The sequence below is a fragment of the Cetorhinus maximus genome, chromosome 1, assembly GCF_964194155.1.
Source record: "Cetorhinus maximus chromosome 1, sCetMax3.hap1.1, whole genome shotgun sequence".
In the NCBI taxonomy this organism is placed as follows: domain Eukaryota; kingdom Metazoa; phylum Chordata; class Chondrichthyes; order Lamniformes; family Cetorhinidae; genus Cetorhinus; species Cetorhinus maximus.
Window position 1 is genome coordinate 202,625,527 of NC_135879.1, and position 18,874 is coordinate 202,644,400.

Genomic DNA, 18,874 nt, shown 5'->3' on the forward strand with positions numbered 1-18,874 from the left:
AGGTTGACACCTCATTTTTAGGAATGCCTGGTACTGCTCCTGGCATGCCCTCCTGCACTCTTCATTGAACCAGGGCTGATCCCCTGGTTTGATGGCAATGGTAGAGTGGGGGATATGCCGGGCCATGAGGATACAGATTGTGCTCGAGTGCAATTCTGCTGCTGCTGATGGCCCACAGCGCCTCATGGATGCCCAGTCTTGAGTTGCTAGACCTGTTCGAAATCTATCCCATTTACCATGGTGGTAGTGCCACACAACACGATGGAGGGTATCCTCATGTGAAGGTGGGATTTCGTCTCCTACAAGGTCACTTCTACTGATACTGTCATGGACAGATGCATCTGCGGCAGGCAGGTTAGTAAGGATGAGGTCAAATATGTTTTTCCCTCTTGTTGGTTCCCTCACCACCTGCCGCAGACCCAGTTTAGCAGCTATATCATTTCGGCCATCTTGGTCAGTAGTGGTGCAACCGAGCCACTCTTGGTATGGACATTGAAGTCCCCCACCCAGAGTACATTCTGCGCCATTGTCACCCTCAGTGCTTCCTCCAAGTGGGGTTCAACATGGAGGAGCACTGTTTCATCAGCTGAGGGAACGCAGTACATGGTGATCGGCAGGGAGTTACCTTGCCCATGTTTGACCTGATGCCATGAGACTTCATGGGGTCTGGAGTCGATGTTGAGGATTCCCAGGGCAACTTCCTCCCGACTGTATACCACTGTGCCGCCACCTCTGCTGGGCCTGTCCTACCGGTGGGACAGGACACACCCAGGTATATTGACGGTGGTGCCTGGGACATTGCAAGGTATAATTCCGTGAGGATGACTTTGTCAGGCTGTTGCTTGACCAGTCTGTGAGACAGCTCTCCCAATTTTGGCATTAGCCCTCAGATGTTGGTAAGGAGGACTTTGCAGAGTCAACAGGGCTAAGATTGCCATTGTCGTTCCCGGTGTCTAGATCAATGCCCGGTGGTCTGTCCGGTTTCATTCATTTTTTGTGACTTTGTAGCGGTTTGTTACAACTGAGTGGCTTGCTCGGCCATTTCAGGGGGCATGTAAGAGGCAACCACATTGTTATAGGTCTGGAGTCACATGTAGGCCAGACCAGGTAAGGAAGACAGATTGCCTTCCCTAAAGGACATTAATGAACCAGATGGGTTTTTACAACAATCGACAGTGGTTCGATGGTCATCATTAGACTTTTAATTCCAAATTTTTATTGAGTTCAAATTCCACCATCTGTCGTGGCTGGATTCGAACCCGGGTCCCCAGAGCATTACCCTGGGTCTCTGGATTACTAGTCCAGCGAAAATACCACTACACAAAATAGATAAAATGGTGGCTCAGGGAGGGGCAGCTAAAAGGAGAGTAAATAGGAAAGGAGCTCAAGGGTGTTGGATGAAAGTGGCATGAGAAATGAAGGTGAGAAGGTGGATGAGAAATGTTTATTAACTAGAGGGACACCAAGGGCTCAGGAAGGATACAGAGCATTAGGGGTATTATACAAACGAGCGGCTGGTGAGGTTACGGGGTGGAGTTGGAATGAGAGCTGTTGATAAAACTAAGCAGTCAAGCCAGGTAATAGCCAGATAGAGAAGCAGCAGCAATGGGTGATACAATTAGGGATGCAAGGAGAAGTCTAAAAGCTGCATGACTGCCTCCCACAGGCCTAGAACAGTGAACCTGCAACCGTTTTTTGTCCCCTGCTACACCACTCGCCACATTGCAACAAAAGCAATTAAGAAAAAAGACAAAGAAACTGAAAGTGAAGCAAGAAAGAAGATAGGAGCAGAAACGAATAAGAGGAACAGGTAGAGGCAGGAGCAGGGCAGAACAGAGAAAATAACATGAACTTGTCAGGTATGAGACTGAATCCTCAAGGAACCATATTTCCATTGTCTTGTAAACCAGCATATAGAAAATGTGAAAGCACATAACTACAGTGTACTAGTCATTTCCAACTCAGTGGAAAAAATGGAAAATAACACATTGGGCAGAATTTTGCCCTTGACGGGCGGGCGGGCCCCACCGGCTCGGTGGCGGGCAGGCAGCCGATCACCGCCACCGAAACAGGCCCCGTGGCCATTTTGAATGGGTGGGCCAATTAAGGCTTGCCCAGCGGGCCGCTCGACAGAAAGCGCTATGCTATGGGGTGGGGGGAGGGATTCCCCAACTGTCAGAGTGTGCTCTTTCGCACATGCGCATGAAAGAGTGCACATCTCCCTGAAACTAATGCTGTCTCAGGGAGATCGCTGACAGTTTTTGAAAGTTGAAAAATAGAAAATTTTTTAAATTATGAACATGTCCCCCTCACGTGACAATGTCACACAAGATGGGACATGTTAATAAATATCACATAAACTTTATTAAAGTTTTTTAAAGCAGACATGAAACCTCATCCCGCCGGTGGATGAGGTTTCATGTTTTTTTCAGAAGCCCACTGGGGCTCCTGGCCTGCCCGCCAACCTTAAGGTTGGACAGGCAGGGCCTTTTATTGGCTTAATTATCCTGTCAATGGCCTCAATTGGCCATTGACAGGTCGGCGGGCGGACAGCTGATTTTGCTGTCGGCCTGCCTTCCTGAATATTTAAATGGGACGGGATGACGTCGGGGGTTCCCCCCAACATCATCCTGCGTCATTTTCACGACCGCGAGCGGGCCCCGCCCCCAATCACCGACGGAAAAATTCTGCCCGTTATTTCACCAGAGTCCGCATACAGTTTAATAAAATAATACTACTGTGTAATCTGGGTGTAAACCTTCGGCCTCTGGCTGTGGATTTAAAAATGCAAAATTAGAGGAAGCCAATGTTGTTTAACAGTAAAGTGAAATTGCTAATTTATACTGAACATGTGACAATGTTTGTGTTGTTAGTGTGCATTTAATAGGTACTAGATATGTTATTACTGAAGCTAAGTTATAGGCAGAGGGATCTTCCTCATATCACTCAAGAGTTGTGTTTGGATCCAAATCCCAGAACATCCTTTTTGATTTACACATCAAATGTAATTATGTTATGGTTCCTAGACATTCCCTATAATTACATTACCCAACTATTCCCACTTCATTTCCAAGAACAATAACTGCCTCCTTCCTTGTTGATCATATTGATCCAGAGAGCCACGCTGGAGACATTGCAGAAAGCTTTCCACTTATGTGCCACTTGCTTTTCTATTACTTCATTTTTACAGACAAATTGAAGTCCCCTATTATGATAGTTTTGTTATTTCTGCATATTTCTCTATTTTTCCAATTTTTCTCTTCCTCTATCACCTTTCCACTGCTTTGTGGTCTGCAATAAGCTCCCAATAGAATAATGGTGGCATTCTTATTCTTTAAATCCAACCAAATAGATTCAACTTTTGCACAATTTCCCATTGTTATAGTGTTAGGATGATATATGTACTTAACATTGCCATGCCTCCTTCCCTTTCTCCATTCCATTCTTCCTGAATATTTTGTAACCAGAAACAGCTCCAAGCCCTGCGCCGATCAAAGACATATCTCTGCTACTGCTATTGCATCATACCCTGTTAATGGTAATCTTAGTCCAATACTTTCTGCATTTACACAAATGCATGTCAAATCTGTCTCTGCCTGATGTGATCCCTCCTTTTGTTTCCTTTCCTATTTTTCTCATATATCTTTCCTAGATCCGTTTGCTATCCTCTCTGCTGCCTCCTTGTGTTTCCCTCTGATGTCACATTACTCTACATCATCCTTTCATCCACTGAAACATATGGGCACTCATTGCAGACGTATAAAATGCACTATTTTCATTCTTAACTTTTACACTTATTGGCTGGTGACTGATAAACTGCACTGTAATTACATCAAAAACATTTGGTATTGTTTGGAATTGTTTTGGCATGTGCCCTTTAATAACTAAAAATGATGGTTGTCATTTAAAAATGGATGGTGCAACAGTATGTAAATAATTTATCAAGATCCATGACAGCTAGCTATTCAAGTCTCTAAAGAACAGAGTATTTATTATTTATGGCTAATTGAACTCGATTACTTTATTTCTCTTTGATCAATAAATCAAAACAGTAAGTCACAAAAAAACAAAGGGACACAGCACAAAATATGGGTGTACAATGATACTTGGATCAGTGGGAGAATTTGCCTATGAATCATTGTTCTTATGTTCTTGCTAAATTTTGGGCTCCATCTTAAAATGTTTGTTCTTTGTTCACATCAAACAGCAGTTCACATAATCAAACAGTGTGCCCTATGAACAGAAAACTGCAACCTATGAGTGTAATAATGTGACACAGCACAATTACCTTTTCACTATGAAGGGAAACAAGTTCTTCTGTCTAATCCAAAACATAGTGAATATGTACTGTTATGATCAGGCTAAAAGTAATCAATCAATTTGTTTAGTATAACTACACAGAAACAATATGAGAAGCACAATGCTTAAAATAATAAAAATGGATCCTGTCCATGAGGGACAAAATATTTTTTTCTAGAATGCATTCCTTGGATAGGTCATTGTGATAAGGCTTTTGGATGCCCTCAATGATTCACTGATTTATGTGAGCAACATGATTCTCATGTTGGCCCAAGTTCAAGGGTCAGTTCCAGAAACTGAACTAAATATATCTACTTTATATGCTAAGCCAAGAGGCCTTTGAATAAAAAGCTGTCAATCAAGTTCAAACCCACAGTGGTAGATGTTCATATTGTGTACTAAACTTTTGTAGCACGCAGGTTTTCTTGATCCTTTAAAGCCTAAACTTCATTCACTTCCTAATATTATCTAGTTCCTGGAGCTCCAACTTCTGATTCTTCCCACTATTAACAACAGCTGATTTCCTAGGACTTATGAGAATTTAAAAGCTATTCAATAGACTGCAGAGGATTGACAGGTAGCACCTGCTCACAGCAGGCCTGCTCCCCTTCTTCCATCATGAATCCACAATACTGCAAGTCCCAACTGAAAGGGGAATAGAATGTCAATCTACTGCATTTCAGTTGACGAAAGCAGCAGCACTGGCCATCTTTTTTTTTAAATTGTCACAAACCCACCAGTAGATCAGGATCTTCCAGAGATGAGCATTTTCATGGAAAGTTCACTTCATTTATCTATGGCTTTGCACTGGTGTTTTGAGGAAAGGAACAGTTCACCTTTGAGCAACTGACTGATCCAGGCATATAAAGACTGTAGTGTTACCCTCTACAGACTTCCATTAACCAAACATTCTCAGAAGCTATCCCGAAGCATGTCAATGTCAACTCTTCTCAACCACCTGACGCATTGGTAAACTCTTAATTGCCCACCCTTCTGAGTCCCAAGATGGCTACTTCTGTTTAATGGCTGACTCTTCATCACTGCTGCTTCTAACTTGAAACATTTGCCTAAGTCCTCCTGGTTCTGCCTCTTATCTCTCATAGTTAGAGAGACAAACTGAAAGGTAAAAATAGGGGATTAGTAAAGGGGAAAGGCTGAAATGAGGAGGAATGGATGGCAGAAATAGAGCAAGGAGGAGAAAGAATGGGGGAAAGCAGTACAGAGTGATAGAGCCTCTCCCTCCCCATAAATTTTGCTTGTAACCACTTAGCCTCTCTACTCTCAGGATTTCAATCATCAATAAGACTACCTATCTCGCACCATTTCCTTTTATTCATCACCACTTGCATTCCCTTAACCTACTTTCTTATGAATCCATCTCTGGAGGAAACAATATCTCCACGTCATTACAATTGCACTCTTAAACCCTGTAGTGCTTAGCCTTTGACCACAATATCTCTGGAGACTTTAATTTGCTCACCTACTCCTTCTCAACTCCAGCAAATCCTCCATTTTTCAACCTCATTCATTTCCCCTGTTGCAGCCTCATCTTTGCTCCCTCAAGTTCCTGGAGAGTAAACTGGAATGTGCCTCACATAAACATCCATCCCCAGATATCTACTGGGTTTAGCTCTCCTCTATAAGACATGTTGATTACTCGAGGATAATTCAAGGGAGTGGGTAAAGCTAACCCAAGCTCTTTTTTCTCTTCAATTAGCCTTCTGCTTAAACTATTCACATCCATTCTCTCTGTCCACAGCTGACAAAATATTAAGAACTCATGGATTTCTTCACCTCTAAGAAAGGGATCATCTTTTCAACGCAGTAAAGTTCCACTTTACAACTGTACTTACCAGCACGTGTACACTTTCCTGATGCCTTTATGCTTGATGCGATTGTGCCGGCAGAGACTGTGCGAAGAGCTGAAGGATTTCTCACATTGACGACATGGGTGCTTCTTCATTTGCTGTGATCAAAAGGAAACATCACACCTCGTAACATTGCTATTGATTTTCCTCTTAAAATGAACAGCAACTAAATCAACCTTTGGGACAGTGCACTGGCATTTTCTGATCAAAGGTAGAACAAGCATTCGACAGAATAAGTGCACACTTCAACATCACTATGGCGATTGAAAAAGAACAATACCCTTACCTATGGCCATAATTGGGGGAGGCTGTGGCATAATGGTAATATCAGAATGGTAATAATTCAGAGGCCTAGGCTAATCCTCTTGGTCATGGGTTCAAATCCCATCATGATAGCTGGTGGAATTTAAACTCAATTAATTACGAAGCTAATGTCAGTAATGGTGACCATAGCAACTACCAGCAATTGTAAAAATCACTCAGGTTCACTAACGTCCTTTAGGGAAGGAAATCTTCCATCCTTACCTGATCTGGCCTACATGTAACTCCAAACCCACAGTAATGTGTTTGACTCTTAGTTGTCCTCTGAAATTGCCCAGCAAGCCACTCAGTTCAAGAGCAATTAGGGCTGGACAATAAATGCTGGCCTTGCTAGTGATACCCATATCCCACAAAAGAATAAAAAAAAAACCTAATTTAATATGCATAGCTGTGGACAATTATCAGTAAATTTACAACCTCTAAATTCACTACAGGTCAGGATCCAGAAAGTATCTGTTATTTTAAACTCCAAATATTATGGGTTAGTTCTGCTATTATTTTTAATATTTTAACCCACGTAAAACGCTGTTTCTTCTCCTTTAAGTGTTCCTTTAGCTTCAGAAAATTTCCTGAGTGAGAGGGTCAAGGAACAATCTATCCTAAGAGCTTGGTTAATGCCATTTACAGATTTATTGAATAGTTTCTCTTAACAAAGCATTACTAGACAATCCATTATACGTTCTATAACTTGCTATTAATTTTGTCAAACCACAGCTTCCCTTGGTGCCTTTTTTCAAAAAACGTATTTTATGACAATTCCAAATTATATATAAGCTCTTTTAAGAAAATCCATAATCAATAAAATAAACTAATGAGAGGAGTGACAGCAACAGATGGGGCACTGTAACAGAAATAAAACTTAAAAAAGAAACTTATCAAATTAAATAAAAACAGGGTGGGGGAATTTTTCCTATGGCGGGTGCATGTGCGTGAAAGAGCGCAGCAATCTCCCTGAGGCACGGAGCTGCCTCAGGGAGGTTGAATGCATTATAAAACTTTGTAATAAATAAAGTAAAAATTTATTTAATCATGTTCCCTCATGTAACAGTGCCACATGAGCTGGGACATGTTTGCGAATTTGGTAAAATTTATTTAATTATTTTATAAAAGCTTCAGGAAGCCTCATCCCGCCCATGGGTGGGGTTTCCTGAAAAACGCGAAGGCCTCTTGGGCTCTTCACCTGCCCGCCAACCTTAAGGTTGGACGGGCAGCGTTCTTAACAATTTTAATTACTTTTTTAATGGCCTTGATAGGCCTTTGACAGTTTGGCGGGCGCTCAGCTGCCTCCGGCACACGCCTGCTGAACCAAATATTGAAATGACGCGCGATGACGTCGGGGCGCACGCCCGATGTCACCGCGCGTCGGCATGTCAGGCCCGCCCCCGCACACCGACCGGACGATTCAACCCATGGTGCTCCTGGGGCTGACAAAGGACTCCCCAAACTATATATATGAGGTTCTATCCAATTAACTAATTTGTACAATTCAAGAGGAAGCAAAGCCGAGGATTTTTGCATGCTACACATATATCCAGTAGAACATTGTAGAATTCAATCCATTTTTCTGTTTTTGTTTAGGTTGAATGGCCTCTTCTATGCTGTATCATTCGATGATTCCTTATGTCAGATTGGTGCATAGGCTCCTCTCATTAATTCATGTCATCGTGGAACAATGGAACATGACATGACAGGTTTCCATTAGGAGTAGAAAGCCTGACTCTTTTTAAAACTGTCAAGGAATATTATATACATGTTTTATTTTTTAATGGATTTTTGGGGAGTTGTTTAGAGAAAAAATGCCTCGAAGATTTTTCTTCCCCTTTAAGGGCTTTGAAACCTCAGACAGGAAAACAATACACATAACAATTCTCTCAGATGCAGGTCAATGTAATACCGTTTTTCAAAATATAATACAGAATAACTAATCTGTATTAATTACTATATCAGAATTAACAGCTTGCTGGCAAACAGAACAAAATTAATAGAGGTATTGAAAATGTGCCGAATGTGTAGAAAACATTGGATCTATGTCAGGAAAGTTAACATGAGCAGCTTCCAAAGCAGCTACAAGAACATATAGACAAAGTGGGGGGAGAAATTCACTCGTGTAGCGCTGCTAGCAGGCTCACCTTGATTCGCCAGAACAAGCAGTGTGCGAGCTGCGGCCTGTGCTGCATTCCTCAATTATATCAATGAAGAAAGCCACCTTGTCTACCCCCTGGCACTGTCTACCCCCGGGAATCGACTCAAGTCCAGCTGCGCTACACAAACAAATTACTGCCCCAGTGTACCTGCAAATTCACAGACTGGGGGTGGAGTCATCCCAGAATTGCATTAAGTGCGTGAGAAACGACATTTTACCCTATGGGCGCAATGATGGGTTTTCGCGCCATATCGTCTGCTTCCTGCCTCATAAATTATGCAGTCACAGGAAACACGCCGTCTTGCTGGCGGGCAACCTCCGATTTTCCCGCCACGCCATTAACTCACCGCTTCCTCAGTCTGGGCACTGCACCTGTGCCCACAGTTCTCAAAGTTTGCAGCCCAGGGTTGCTCCAGTGAAGACATGGCCCCAAAAGCCAAGAAGAGTACAGTCCCCTGATTTAGTGATGCATCCCTGGGATGCCTTTTGGATGCCATGGAGACCCACCGTGATGTCCCCTACCCCTGCTCTGGCCATAGGAGGCCCATCAGTCTCATCACTCTGGCTTGGGAGGTGATGGCAGAGGTGGTCAGTGCCAATGCTGCACACAAGAGGTCGGCCATCCAGTGCAGAAAAAGATGGAATTATCTCATCAGTGCCGCCAGGGTAAGTCAACCATCTCATCACTCTCAACTCACCCACTCACAAGCCCATCAAACATTCACTGGCATCTCACTCACTGCCAGCTCAAGGGACATTATCACTCACACTCTCACACACACCTTCACATCTCCATCTGGCCTCATCTCCTCTGGAGATCACATCCTCAGCCAGTCCATGGCTCCATTCAGCATACACGCACACCTGGCATCCTTCTCATTTGGCCTGGCATGTGCCTTGCTCGCACTCCCTCCATCTGTCTTTATGCAGGACAAGATCACGCAGAATGGGAGAGGTCCCAGACCAGGGGTGGTGTCAAGGTCTTCACTCCGCTCAAGAGTCATGTGTTGGAGCTAGTCGGAGAGGACGTGGACCGTTCCTGCGTCAATGGTGAGCTCAGCAGCAAGCATCCATATGAGGATCCTGCACCACATCATCCCTCTGTCAACACTACTTTGAGTCCACTGTTCTTTGTGTAACATGGCTGCCAAGCACGAATAATTTCCACTTTCTCTCCTAGGGATATCTGCCGCATCGCCCTCAGGCAACCTTGACCCCGACTCCAGCACTGAGAGCACCCAGGATGAGGACCCTGAGGGCAGCACCATAGGAAGACCTGTCACAGCGTCACCCACACCCTCCAGCACATCAACACACAACTCTGGTGGGGCCTAGATGTAGAGCAGGCTCGGGATCACAATCTGATGAGCACCGCACACAATCTGTTCCACGGCAGGCAGAGGCAGGGACATCCAAGGTCGCCGGCACTCGGGGGACTGCTGGAGGCAAGGAATCTGCTGAGTCCAAGTCAGGTAATGAGCCTCTGGATTTGGTCCTCAATCAGTTGTTGGAACTACAAAGACAATCACGGGAACACCAGGAAGGGATGTTCGTTGCCCTCCTCAGATTGCCAGGGACAATGGATGAGTCAGTCTGTCTTAGGTCCGAGGTGTTCACGCTGTCATGCTGATGCACTGAGGTCAACACTGGCAGGATGGTGGCCACCATGGGGACCTTGGTCCAGGACATTGGTCCTGCACTGCTGCATGGGCTGAACACCATGCCTGATGCCATTGTTGGCCTCCAACAGTGTCATCGCGGGATGGGTACGGGGCAGCTCGATCTCTCTCCAGCTTCCCCTTCTCCTCAAGGAGTCAGCCAGAAGCCCTTGGCACCCATAGGAAGGAGCACTAGCAGCTCGGCACCTCGGGGTGAACAACCCATGTGATTGTGCAAATGTCTGGCTGATCCAAATCCCCTCTACCTGTGAGCCTATAATCTCCAGCTCCACAGGCTAAGGAGGGTGCACCTGGCCCACAGCAGCATGCCCAAAGCAGGTCGGAGCCCTCCAGGTCTCGGCCCTCCAGAGGACACCCTCCAAGGTAATCACAGACAGGGCGTAGCAGTCAACAGGCTGCCTCCACCTCCACTGTGGATGTCAGGGGAGCACCAAGATCGAGTGGCAGGATTAGGAAGGTTAAGAAGATGTAGTTGCACCTCGTGGGCACGGGTGTTATTCACTTGTACATAATGTTTACTATTGTAAATAATCTCCCAAGGATATCTCTTTGTCTATGGCTCCTTGTTATGATGAGCAGTGTTCATGTCACTCAGATGTGAAACCTTGGTTCCTGCACAAGATAAAAGCAGATGTCTCTGTCCAAGGCCTCTTCCCTGTGCCATGTGTAACCTTCAGACCAAAGTGATGGTCCGGCTTCACACTCACTGGACTCATTACTGATGCCTGCACCTCGTTGGTGCTTGTCATTGCTGCTAGAATGCAGTGGGCAGGTGTCACAGAGTTCCATCATTCTCTGTGTGTGCTCTCAGCAGCTTTGAGGTGAGGTTGGCCCCCCATCTCTTCAGCATCTGCGTCCAGTGACGGTGTGGTCCTAAAGGGCTCAGGTGCTGAAGGCTGCCAAAGGATCATGTGTACTTGAAGTTTCAAGGCTGCGTCTCTATGATATGACAATGAACACAGAGCAAGTGAGCTGCCCTCAGCAAGACAGGAGTCAGACATTCTCAGAGGCTATGTGAAGATCTATGGAGTGTCCTCACTGCATATCGTCATCATCCTCCTGGAATCGAGTGACTATTAGGGCCTCCACTGTGTCTCCATGACATGAGGCTGAGCACTGAGGGTATGTGCTTTGCCATCAGCCACACAGGAGTCAAATGTTCATAGATGTAAGGTGAGGATGTCAGGACTGCCCTTCTGATCCCGATGATCCCGATGTTCTCTTCCTTCAGGACTAAAGAGAGAGACAGGTGGGTTAGCATATGTCTCCTAAGGACCTCTCTTGATTAAGTCTCAGGCTCCGGCTGCATCTCAAGGCCCCTTCACGCATGCCAGAGAATGCTGGCCACCATTTGGATGGCCAGTGTATAGTGCGCTTCATGGCTGTCCGAAACTCCACCCTCGTCTGCCCCACTCCACTTGACCAATTGTCAGCTTGGCCCACTGGACTGCTCTCAGCTCAGGTGCAGGCATTCTCCTAACCCACACTGCAAGATTGCACTGCTAGCTTGAACCATGAGGGACACTTGTCCAAGACATTGGAAAGGGTTGTGAGCGCCTCCACCAGTGACTGCGGCATGGCCGTCTTTCGCAAGGAGATTCTACAACTTGCCCAGTCATCCAATTATTCTGAAGCCCACTAAAACGCACATTAATTTGCAGTCTGCGCCTGAGGGGTGAAAAGTTCTGGAGCATTTGGTGGCACTTTCATGCTTTTTCATTGCTTGAGTGGGCAGAAATGCTTCAGGGGTCTGACTCCAAGAATGTCATGGGAGCTGCAGCTGAACGATCTCAGCTGTGGAAGAATGCTCACTTTTGACAAGCTTTTCCAAATGCGTGGACGCTTCCCTCCCTCTCACCACCTGCACCCCCCTACCCCAGCATATGCTTGTGTATTTCCATCAGTTAGTGCTGCCTTGCCCCACCCCCCCGCCAAGCCGACCCGCAATGGAGCCCATGCCCCGGCACCGCACCAAAAGCCAACCAAACAAAAGCGACTTGCCTGTGCCCCACCCCCCCACTACCCCCACCCCCGTACCGAATGCGTTGCACCTCTTCCTTGCTGTCCTACAGGCGATCCTTACGAGCGCTGCACAAGGCTGTGTACACTCACCTCCGAGTTCCCCTCGAAGTTCCACTCGCCAGGTGCAAGCCTTTTAAAGGCAATCGTAGATCACACCATTCTGAAGTCATGCCGATGTGGGAGGATGATTCTGGCGTGCAGACACAGTGATGAGATGCAAATGGATTAAAATTAAGTTCCCGGCATTGGACAAAGGGAAATGCGGCCTGCCATTGACGGGCAGAGCAGACGATCGCAAATTGGTTTCACGATGGCATAAAACCGATTTTTGGCCTTCATGCCATATTGTCCGCTCCTGCCACCAAATACGCCCAGTGCTAATGGGAGCGGAAAATTCTGCCCTGAATTTCTCATCTCAGCTGAAAAGACAAAAGTACTTGCTTGTAAAGGAAGAGCACAGGAAGTTAGGTAGTAGAATGAGATGCTAAGTCACCCGGCATTGCCCTGCTCCACTCCAACGCTGGCAACCAGCTGAAGAATGGCATTAGCAGAGATCCCATAGCAGGTTACCTTCTTGGTAGGACCTTGTGACATGAAGAGATAAAAGAATCAAAAAATGAATGTCCCTTTTTCAAACAAACAGTAGTTTTCTTCATCCCATATCATCAGAGTTGCTCCATTTTTACTATTTTAGGTAACCTGCCCCAAAAACTGCACTGCCTGTGTACAGCCAACCTCAATATCCTCAGTCCAAACACTCGACACTAAAACAAAGTTTCGATTACAGCCAAAAGCAGCTGCCCACATACTGACAGATAAATATTCCACACATTTAAGATGAATGTGATATAACTGAAGAAGTGATGAACTTTGTGTGTGCAGCAAATAAAAATTAAACGTTGCTGGCAAAAGCACACTGTTCATTAATAATCAGAGTAATGATGTGCTCCAAATGCAGAAACTTAAGGTGGCAAACTATTAGATCAACCTATGAACTGATATGTTGGTGCTTGGGAACCAAAGAGCACACTAATTACTCTTTGATGGAAATTCAATGAGAAAGTGAAATTTGTTACCAGTTCCATTAAACTAAATGCTTATTGGGGTGAAACACTTGTGCTGACAAAACTGCCATTTTGATTTGCTCTACCAACAAATTCCTCACCTAAGTTAAAATTTCTCAACGTAATTAAAACTGTGAGACCTTCCCAATGGCCAACCATGAAATGGGAAGGTCGTAAGCTCAAGTACCACGCAAACTGGAAAGATTCTAGGTTCATTCTTGCTGTGTTCAAGAAGCAAATATCAGCCAGGGGGGTGGTGTGGTACTACAGCTAGCCTCCTCAATGCCACCAACAAGAGTAGGGAAATACTGGCCAGGAATCCTGCATCTGAGTGCCATCAAGTGCTCCCTGCTTGAAGGTGTGTCTTAGTGAACAGCGGACAACGTCAACCAGTCTTCACGACCTAAGCTCACAGAATAATGTGTAGGACAACCTCCAGTCTGTTAGTTTTGTGGAATTGCACCCGCACATAAGTGACCACCTGCAGAAGTGCAGGGCATTGGGAACATAGGAACAAGAGTAGGCTTCCTGATTTCATTCTGAAATGGCCTAGCTCCAATTCAAAGACCAGTGTAAGGAGACGGGGGTGGGGGGGAATGTTTCAGCTCGATTTGTATGTAAAGTCGGCCAAAATACTCTTCAATCAAGGTCAGATGTGAAGATGGGAATTAAGTGATTAAATCACCTAGAAATTCTAAGAATCAATAATAAGGATGTAGGAGTAGATGGTGCAAAGCCAGGGCAGAAGGAATAAATTGCATATTTATAAGATTAATGTGCCACAAACTGAAGTAAAAGAATAAATTTCTTCAAGATTCAAGCTGTCATCTTGTGCAGAGATACTAACTCAACCCTTCTGGCTGGCAACTATCTAAGGCTGAACCTGTCTGTATGCAACCTCTGGGTCATGTTTGACCCTGAGATAAGCTTCCGATCGTGTTTGCACCATCACTGAAACCGCCTATTACCTCTAACTTTGGCCAGCTCCACCTTAACCCCAGTTCATCTGCTTTTGAAACCCTCATCCATGTCTTTGTTACCTTTAGGCTTCACTATTCTAATGCACTCCTTGCTGGTCTCCCACATTCTACCCTCTGTAAGCTAGAGGCCATCCAAAGCTCTGCTGTCCATGTCCTATCTCGCACCAAGTACAGTTCACTCATCACCCCTGTGTTCACTGACCTCAGCCAAGCCTCATTATGCATTTTTGGATGACATCCATTATTCTGTTGAGACAGCTGCACCCAAGAGAAAATATTACTTCAATGACAGCTTTCTCTCTTAGGCCTCTTTCTCAATTGCTCAATTGTTTATTTACACAAGATAAAGGTACACAAGGTGTCAACTGCTTACAGTTTCTGCTATTGAATAATTTAGAGGTCTGGTTGACACGTTAATAGGGCTATAAGAAGATTTTTGTAAAAAGTTATGAATGAATGATTTTTTTAAAGCTTTTTCACGCATGACATTGTTACTATAGGGTTTATTGGTTCTGTGCAGAATGTATACTGGGTAAACGGGCATTGAAGTTGGCATGGAGGCTATGAGTGGCCATTCAGGGTAGGTGGATGGGCATAGAAAGCATGGAATGTATGAGTGGCCACTGGGGTTGGGTAGAGGGGCATTGAAAGCATGGAGGGTATGAGGGGCCATTGGAGGTGGGCGGAAAGGTATAGGTTAGCATGGATAGTATGAGGAACCATTGGGTGGGGGTTATGAGGTGGCACAAGTTGGCATGGGGAGTGTGTGGGAGGTGAGGGGGTGAGGACCAGAGGGCTGACTTTACTGATTTTATTGTGATTGGGGTGAAGATCCAGAGCACCGAGGCGAGTCTTTTAAACAGCCCATCTCCGCACCTGGCAGTCCTTGTGGCTGCCTCCGCACTGTTTGTGGAGGCGGCATGCCCCACCCCAGTTAGTATCCACTACCCTGGAACCAAAATCCCGCTTTGCAGGAACTTACCCCTGAGGTGGGTGCGCCGAGCCGGGTAATTTCCCAAACTCCTGCCATCCATCTCAAGGGTGAAAATCCAGCCCAATATCTCCTCATGAGGCTCAGTGTCATACTCTGTTTGATACTCCTGTGAAGTGCCTTGGGACAATTTTTTAAGTTAAAGTTGCTATATGAATTCGCATTCCAGCTGTATTAGAAAAAGGGTTAGATCTGGCCTTTCATCTCTTGATATTGGACAAAAATCCAGCCCAGCCTATTAGGTTAAAAAAAATCTCTGCTGTCTGATCGTGGTTTCTATGTCAGATAAATTTGGTCAATCTCAATCCAGGTCCCAGTGAGCATGGGCCTAAAGCACAAAACTGCCCCTAAAATACCAGCAGAAAAAGGAGGGGGGGGAGCTAGAAGCAGAGTGGAGCAGTGTAAAAAAGGCTAGATGGGAAGGGCTGTCTAAAAGTGGGGGCTGGAAGGGAGGGCAGTGTAAATGAGGATGCCAGCTGGGGGGGCGGGGGTGGGGGGGTGGTGAAGGCAGATTCGGTGTATATGAGGAAGCCAACAAGGGTGGAGGTCAGTTGTAAAAGAGGAGGCCGTTGGGGTGTCTGTGTTAACAGAGGAGGTCAGCGGCGTGGGGGCAGTGGGAGGTGTGGGGAGCCATCTCTCTGGTATGCGTCTGAACTGAGCAAGAGGAAAATAATTGCCAAGTGACACCACAGGTCAAGGAGTCCTGTGAGTTGAGTATACTTGTGGTTTAATTTTAATTTAATTAAAATTAATCAATTGTAAGGAAAGATATGAACAATTAATTAGTTTGAAAACTAAAGCCAAATGGATAATTTATCATATAATTACAATTAGTGTTCAATTAATTAATCAGATCTAGGGGATAAAGTTAAAATTAACAAGGGATAATGATATTAAAAGGTTCTGAGTTTCACAATAAACTTAAACTGAACCTCCATATAAAATAAAGGCAGCACCAGGGAAGCAGCTGACTGGTAAGCAGCTGCTGAGTATTTATTTAAGTCTTAAATGTGAAGTGAATCATTCTGGTAGAAAGAACGAGGAGGGGCAATATGAAATAAAGGTTACAATTCTAAAACGGGTGCAGGAGCTGAGGGACCTGAGGGCATTTGTCCACAAATCATTGATGGTGACAGGACAGGCTGAGAAATTGGTTAATAAAGCATATGGGATCCTAGGCTTTGTAAACAGAGGCATAGAGTACAAAAGCAAGAAAGTTATGATGAATCTGTATAAAACTGGTTTGGCCTCAACTGCGGTATTATGTTCAATTGTAGGCACTACACTTTTGGAAGGACGTAAAGATATTAAGAGAGGGTGCAAAAAAGATTGACGAGAATGGTTGCAGGGATGAGGGACGTCAGTTTAGCAGACAGATTGGAGAAGCTGATGTCCTCTGGTTCTTCACCCCACCTCCAATGGATTCTCCCTAACTCTGTCCAGACACCCACCCCCATGATTTTTGAGCACCTCTGTCAGATCTCCTCTCAACCTTCAGGGAATACTGTTATGTGGATAGATTGGAAAAGCTGGAATTGTTCTCCTTAGGGCAGAGAAGGTTGAGAGGACGAAAACGTTGTTAATGAGAAACACTTGACATAAGGCGAGGAAGAGAAACACAGCAATGGAAAGGAGGAATAGGAGGGAAGAAAGCATCCACCATTCAATTAGACTTTAGCTGATCTCTATCTTAACTCCACTTACCCACCTTGGTTCTCCAACCCTTAATACCCCAAGAGGATCAGGGACAAAGGAGAGAACATACTCTTCACTTGTAAGTTGATAAGTTGTTTCATCTTTTTCCAGATCTCATGAAGCTAGATGGCAATTGACCCCTAGACAAGCTCATCATTGAGAGGAGACTAAACAGCATCCATTTTGAAATCGAAGGTGAAAGGCACAACAACTTAAGACATTTCCCCAGATCCCTTGTCTGCCACAATTCTGTATCTCTGATCTAAAACATCATGTAACATTCTAATTTACTTAGTTTTCTAATGTACAAGGGATATTGTTTTTGTTAATTATTCATTTATGGGATGTGGGCATCGCTGGCTAGACCAGCATTTATTGCCCATCCTTAACTACTTTCGAGAAGGTGTTGGTGAGCTGCCTTCTTGAACCGCTGCAGTCTGTGTGGTGTAGGTTCACCCACAGTGCTGTTAGGAAGGGAGTTCCAGGATTTTGACACAGGTTTTGACTGTCGACCCTTAGAATATTATCTGCTGCTTTCATCTTCTTTGCATATTTTGCGTTTATTAGTGAAAAAAATATTGGAGGTAGGAAAGGAAAATGCTGTTTGACTGTTTAGGGCAATTGGTTGTGGGTGTGGCAAGGGGGAGGCCATCTAATGAAATATCCAGGAATATGTCAACTTCACTATCCCTAACCAAAATGGCAATCCTAACTATCAATGTTTTCTTTATACATCCAGGTATTGCAGACTTTATTTGACTACCTGAAAAGAAGACCAGGCTGATCTGAACACAATGGGCTGAATTTTGCCATCGGTGAGCAGGGGGCGGGGCTTGCTCGTCGACGCGCAAAATGACGCGGGATGACATCGGGGAAACCCCTGACATCATCCCGCCCCATTTGAATCTTCAGGTAGGCGGGGGCACAGCGAAATCAGCTGTGCACCCGCCGACCTGTCAATGGCCAATTGAGGCCATTGACAGGATAATTAAAACAATTAAAGGACCTGCTCGTCCAACCTTAAGGCTGGTGGGCAGGCCAGGAGCCCCAGCGGCAACTAGAAAAAACATGAAATCTCATCCACTGGCGGGATGAGGCTTCATGTAGGGTTTAAAAAACTTTAATAAAGTTTTAGTGAAATTTATTAACAAGTCCCATTTCGTGTGATATTGTCACATGAGGGGGACATGTTAAAGAGTTTTTTTTTCTATTTTTAATGTTTATACAGCTGTCAGAGATCTCCCTGAGGCAGCACTTAGCCTCAGGGAGATGTGTGCTCTTTCGTGCGCATGCGTGAAAGAGCGCACTCTCGCATTTGGGGAATCCCCCCACGCCCGCACAGGAAGCGCATAGCGCTTCCCGTCGGGCGTCATGTTGGTTGGGCCTTAATTGGCCCACCCACTTAAAATGGTGACGGGGCCCGCTTCTCCAGCGGGGATCGGCTCCCTGCCCGGTGGAGATTGGGTTGGACCCGCCCGCCCGGTGGGCAGAAAATTTTGTCCAATGTATTTGTAAGAAACTAGACTCAGAAAGTTTTATTAAATGGAAGAAAAGGTTAAAATACATTAAAATACACGTTTTCTCCACTTATTGACTTGAGCTGCTTTTATATCGGGCTTTCAGTCACCATGTGCTGTAGCAAGAATCAACATCTTGCCGACGTCAGATTACCCGCTGGGAAAACTTTTCTTAAAGCGAATCTTCCCAAGTGACACTAGTCTCCTGGGCTCAGTAAACATGTTACACTTTGTGGTAGTAACATGTGTTTATGATAACATCATGAAATCATCAAACACATGTTCTTCTATTCTC

The 18,874-nt window shown here is 45.0% G+C and overlaps 1 protein-coding gene across 8 annotated transcripts in view; it reads right to left on the reverse strand.

Moving 5' to 3' along the window:
* Positions 1-18,874, reverse strand: part of znf532 (zinc finger protein 532) — a 174,266-nt gene that overhangs the window by 32,215 nt on the left and 123,177 nt on the right. For all 8 annotated transcript variants that reach the window (XR_013577939.1, XM_078551793.1, XM_078551811.1 and 5 more), the window contains one exon: positions 6,153-6,265. Coding sequence is in view for 7 of the 8 variants with exons in the window: in XM_078551793.1 (XP_078407919.1) it covers positions 6,153-6,265 (113 nt within the window). In the remaining variant the exon portion in view is untranslated. The remainder of the gene's footprint in view (positions 1-6,152; positions 6,266-18,874) is intronic.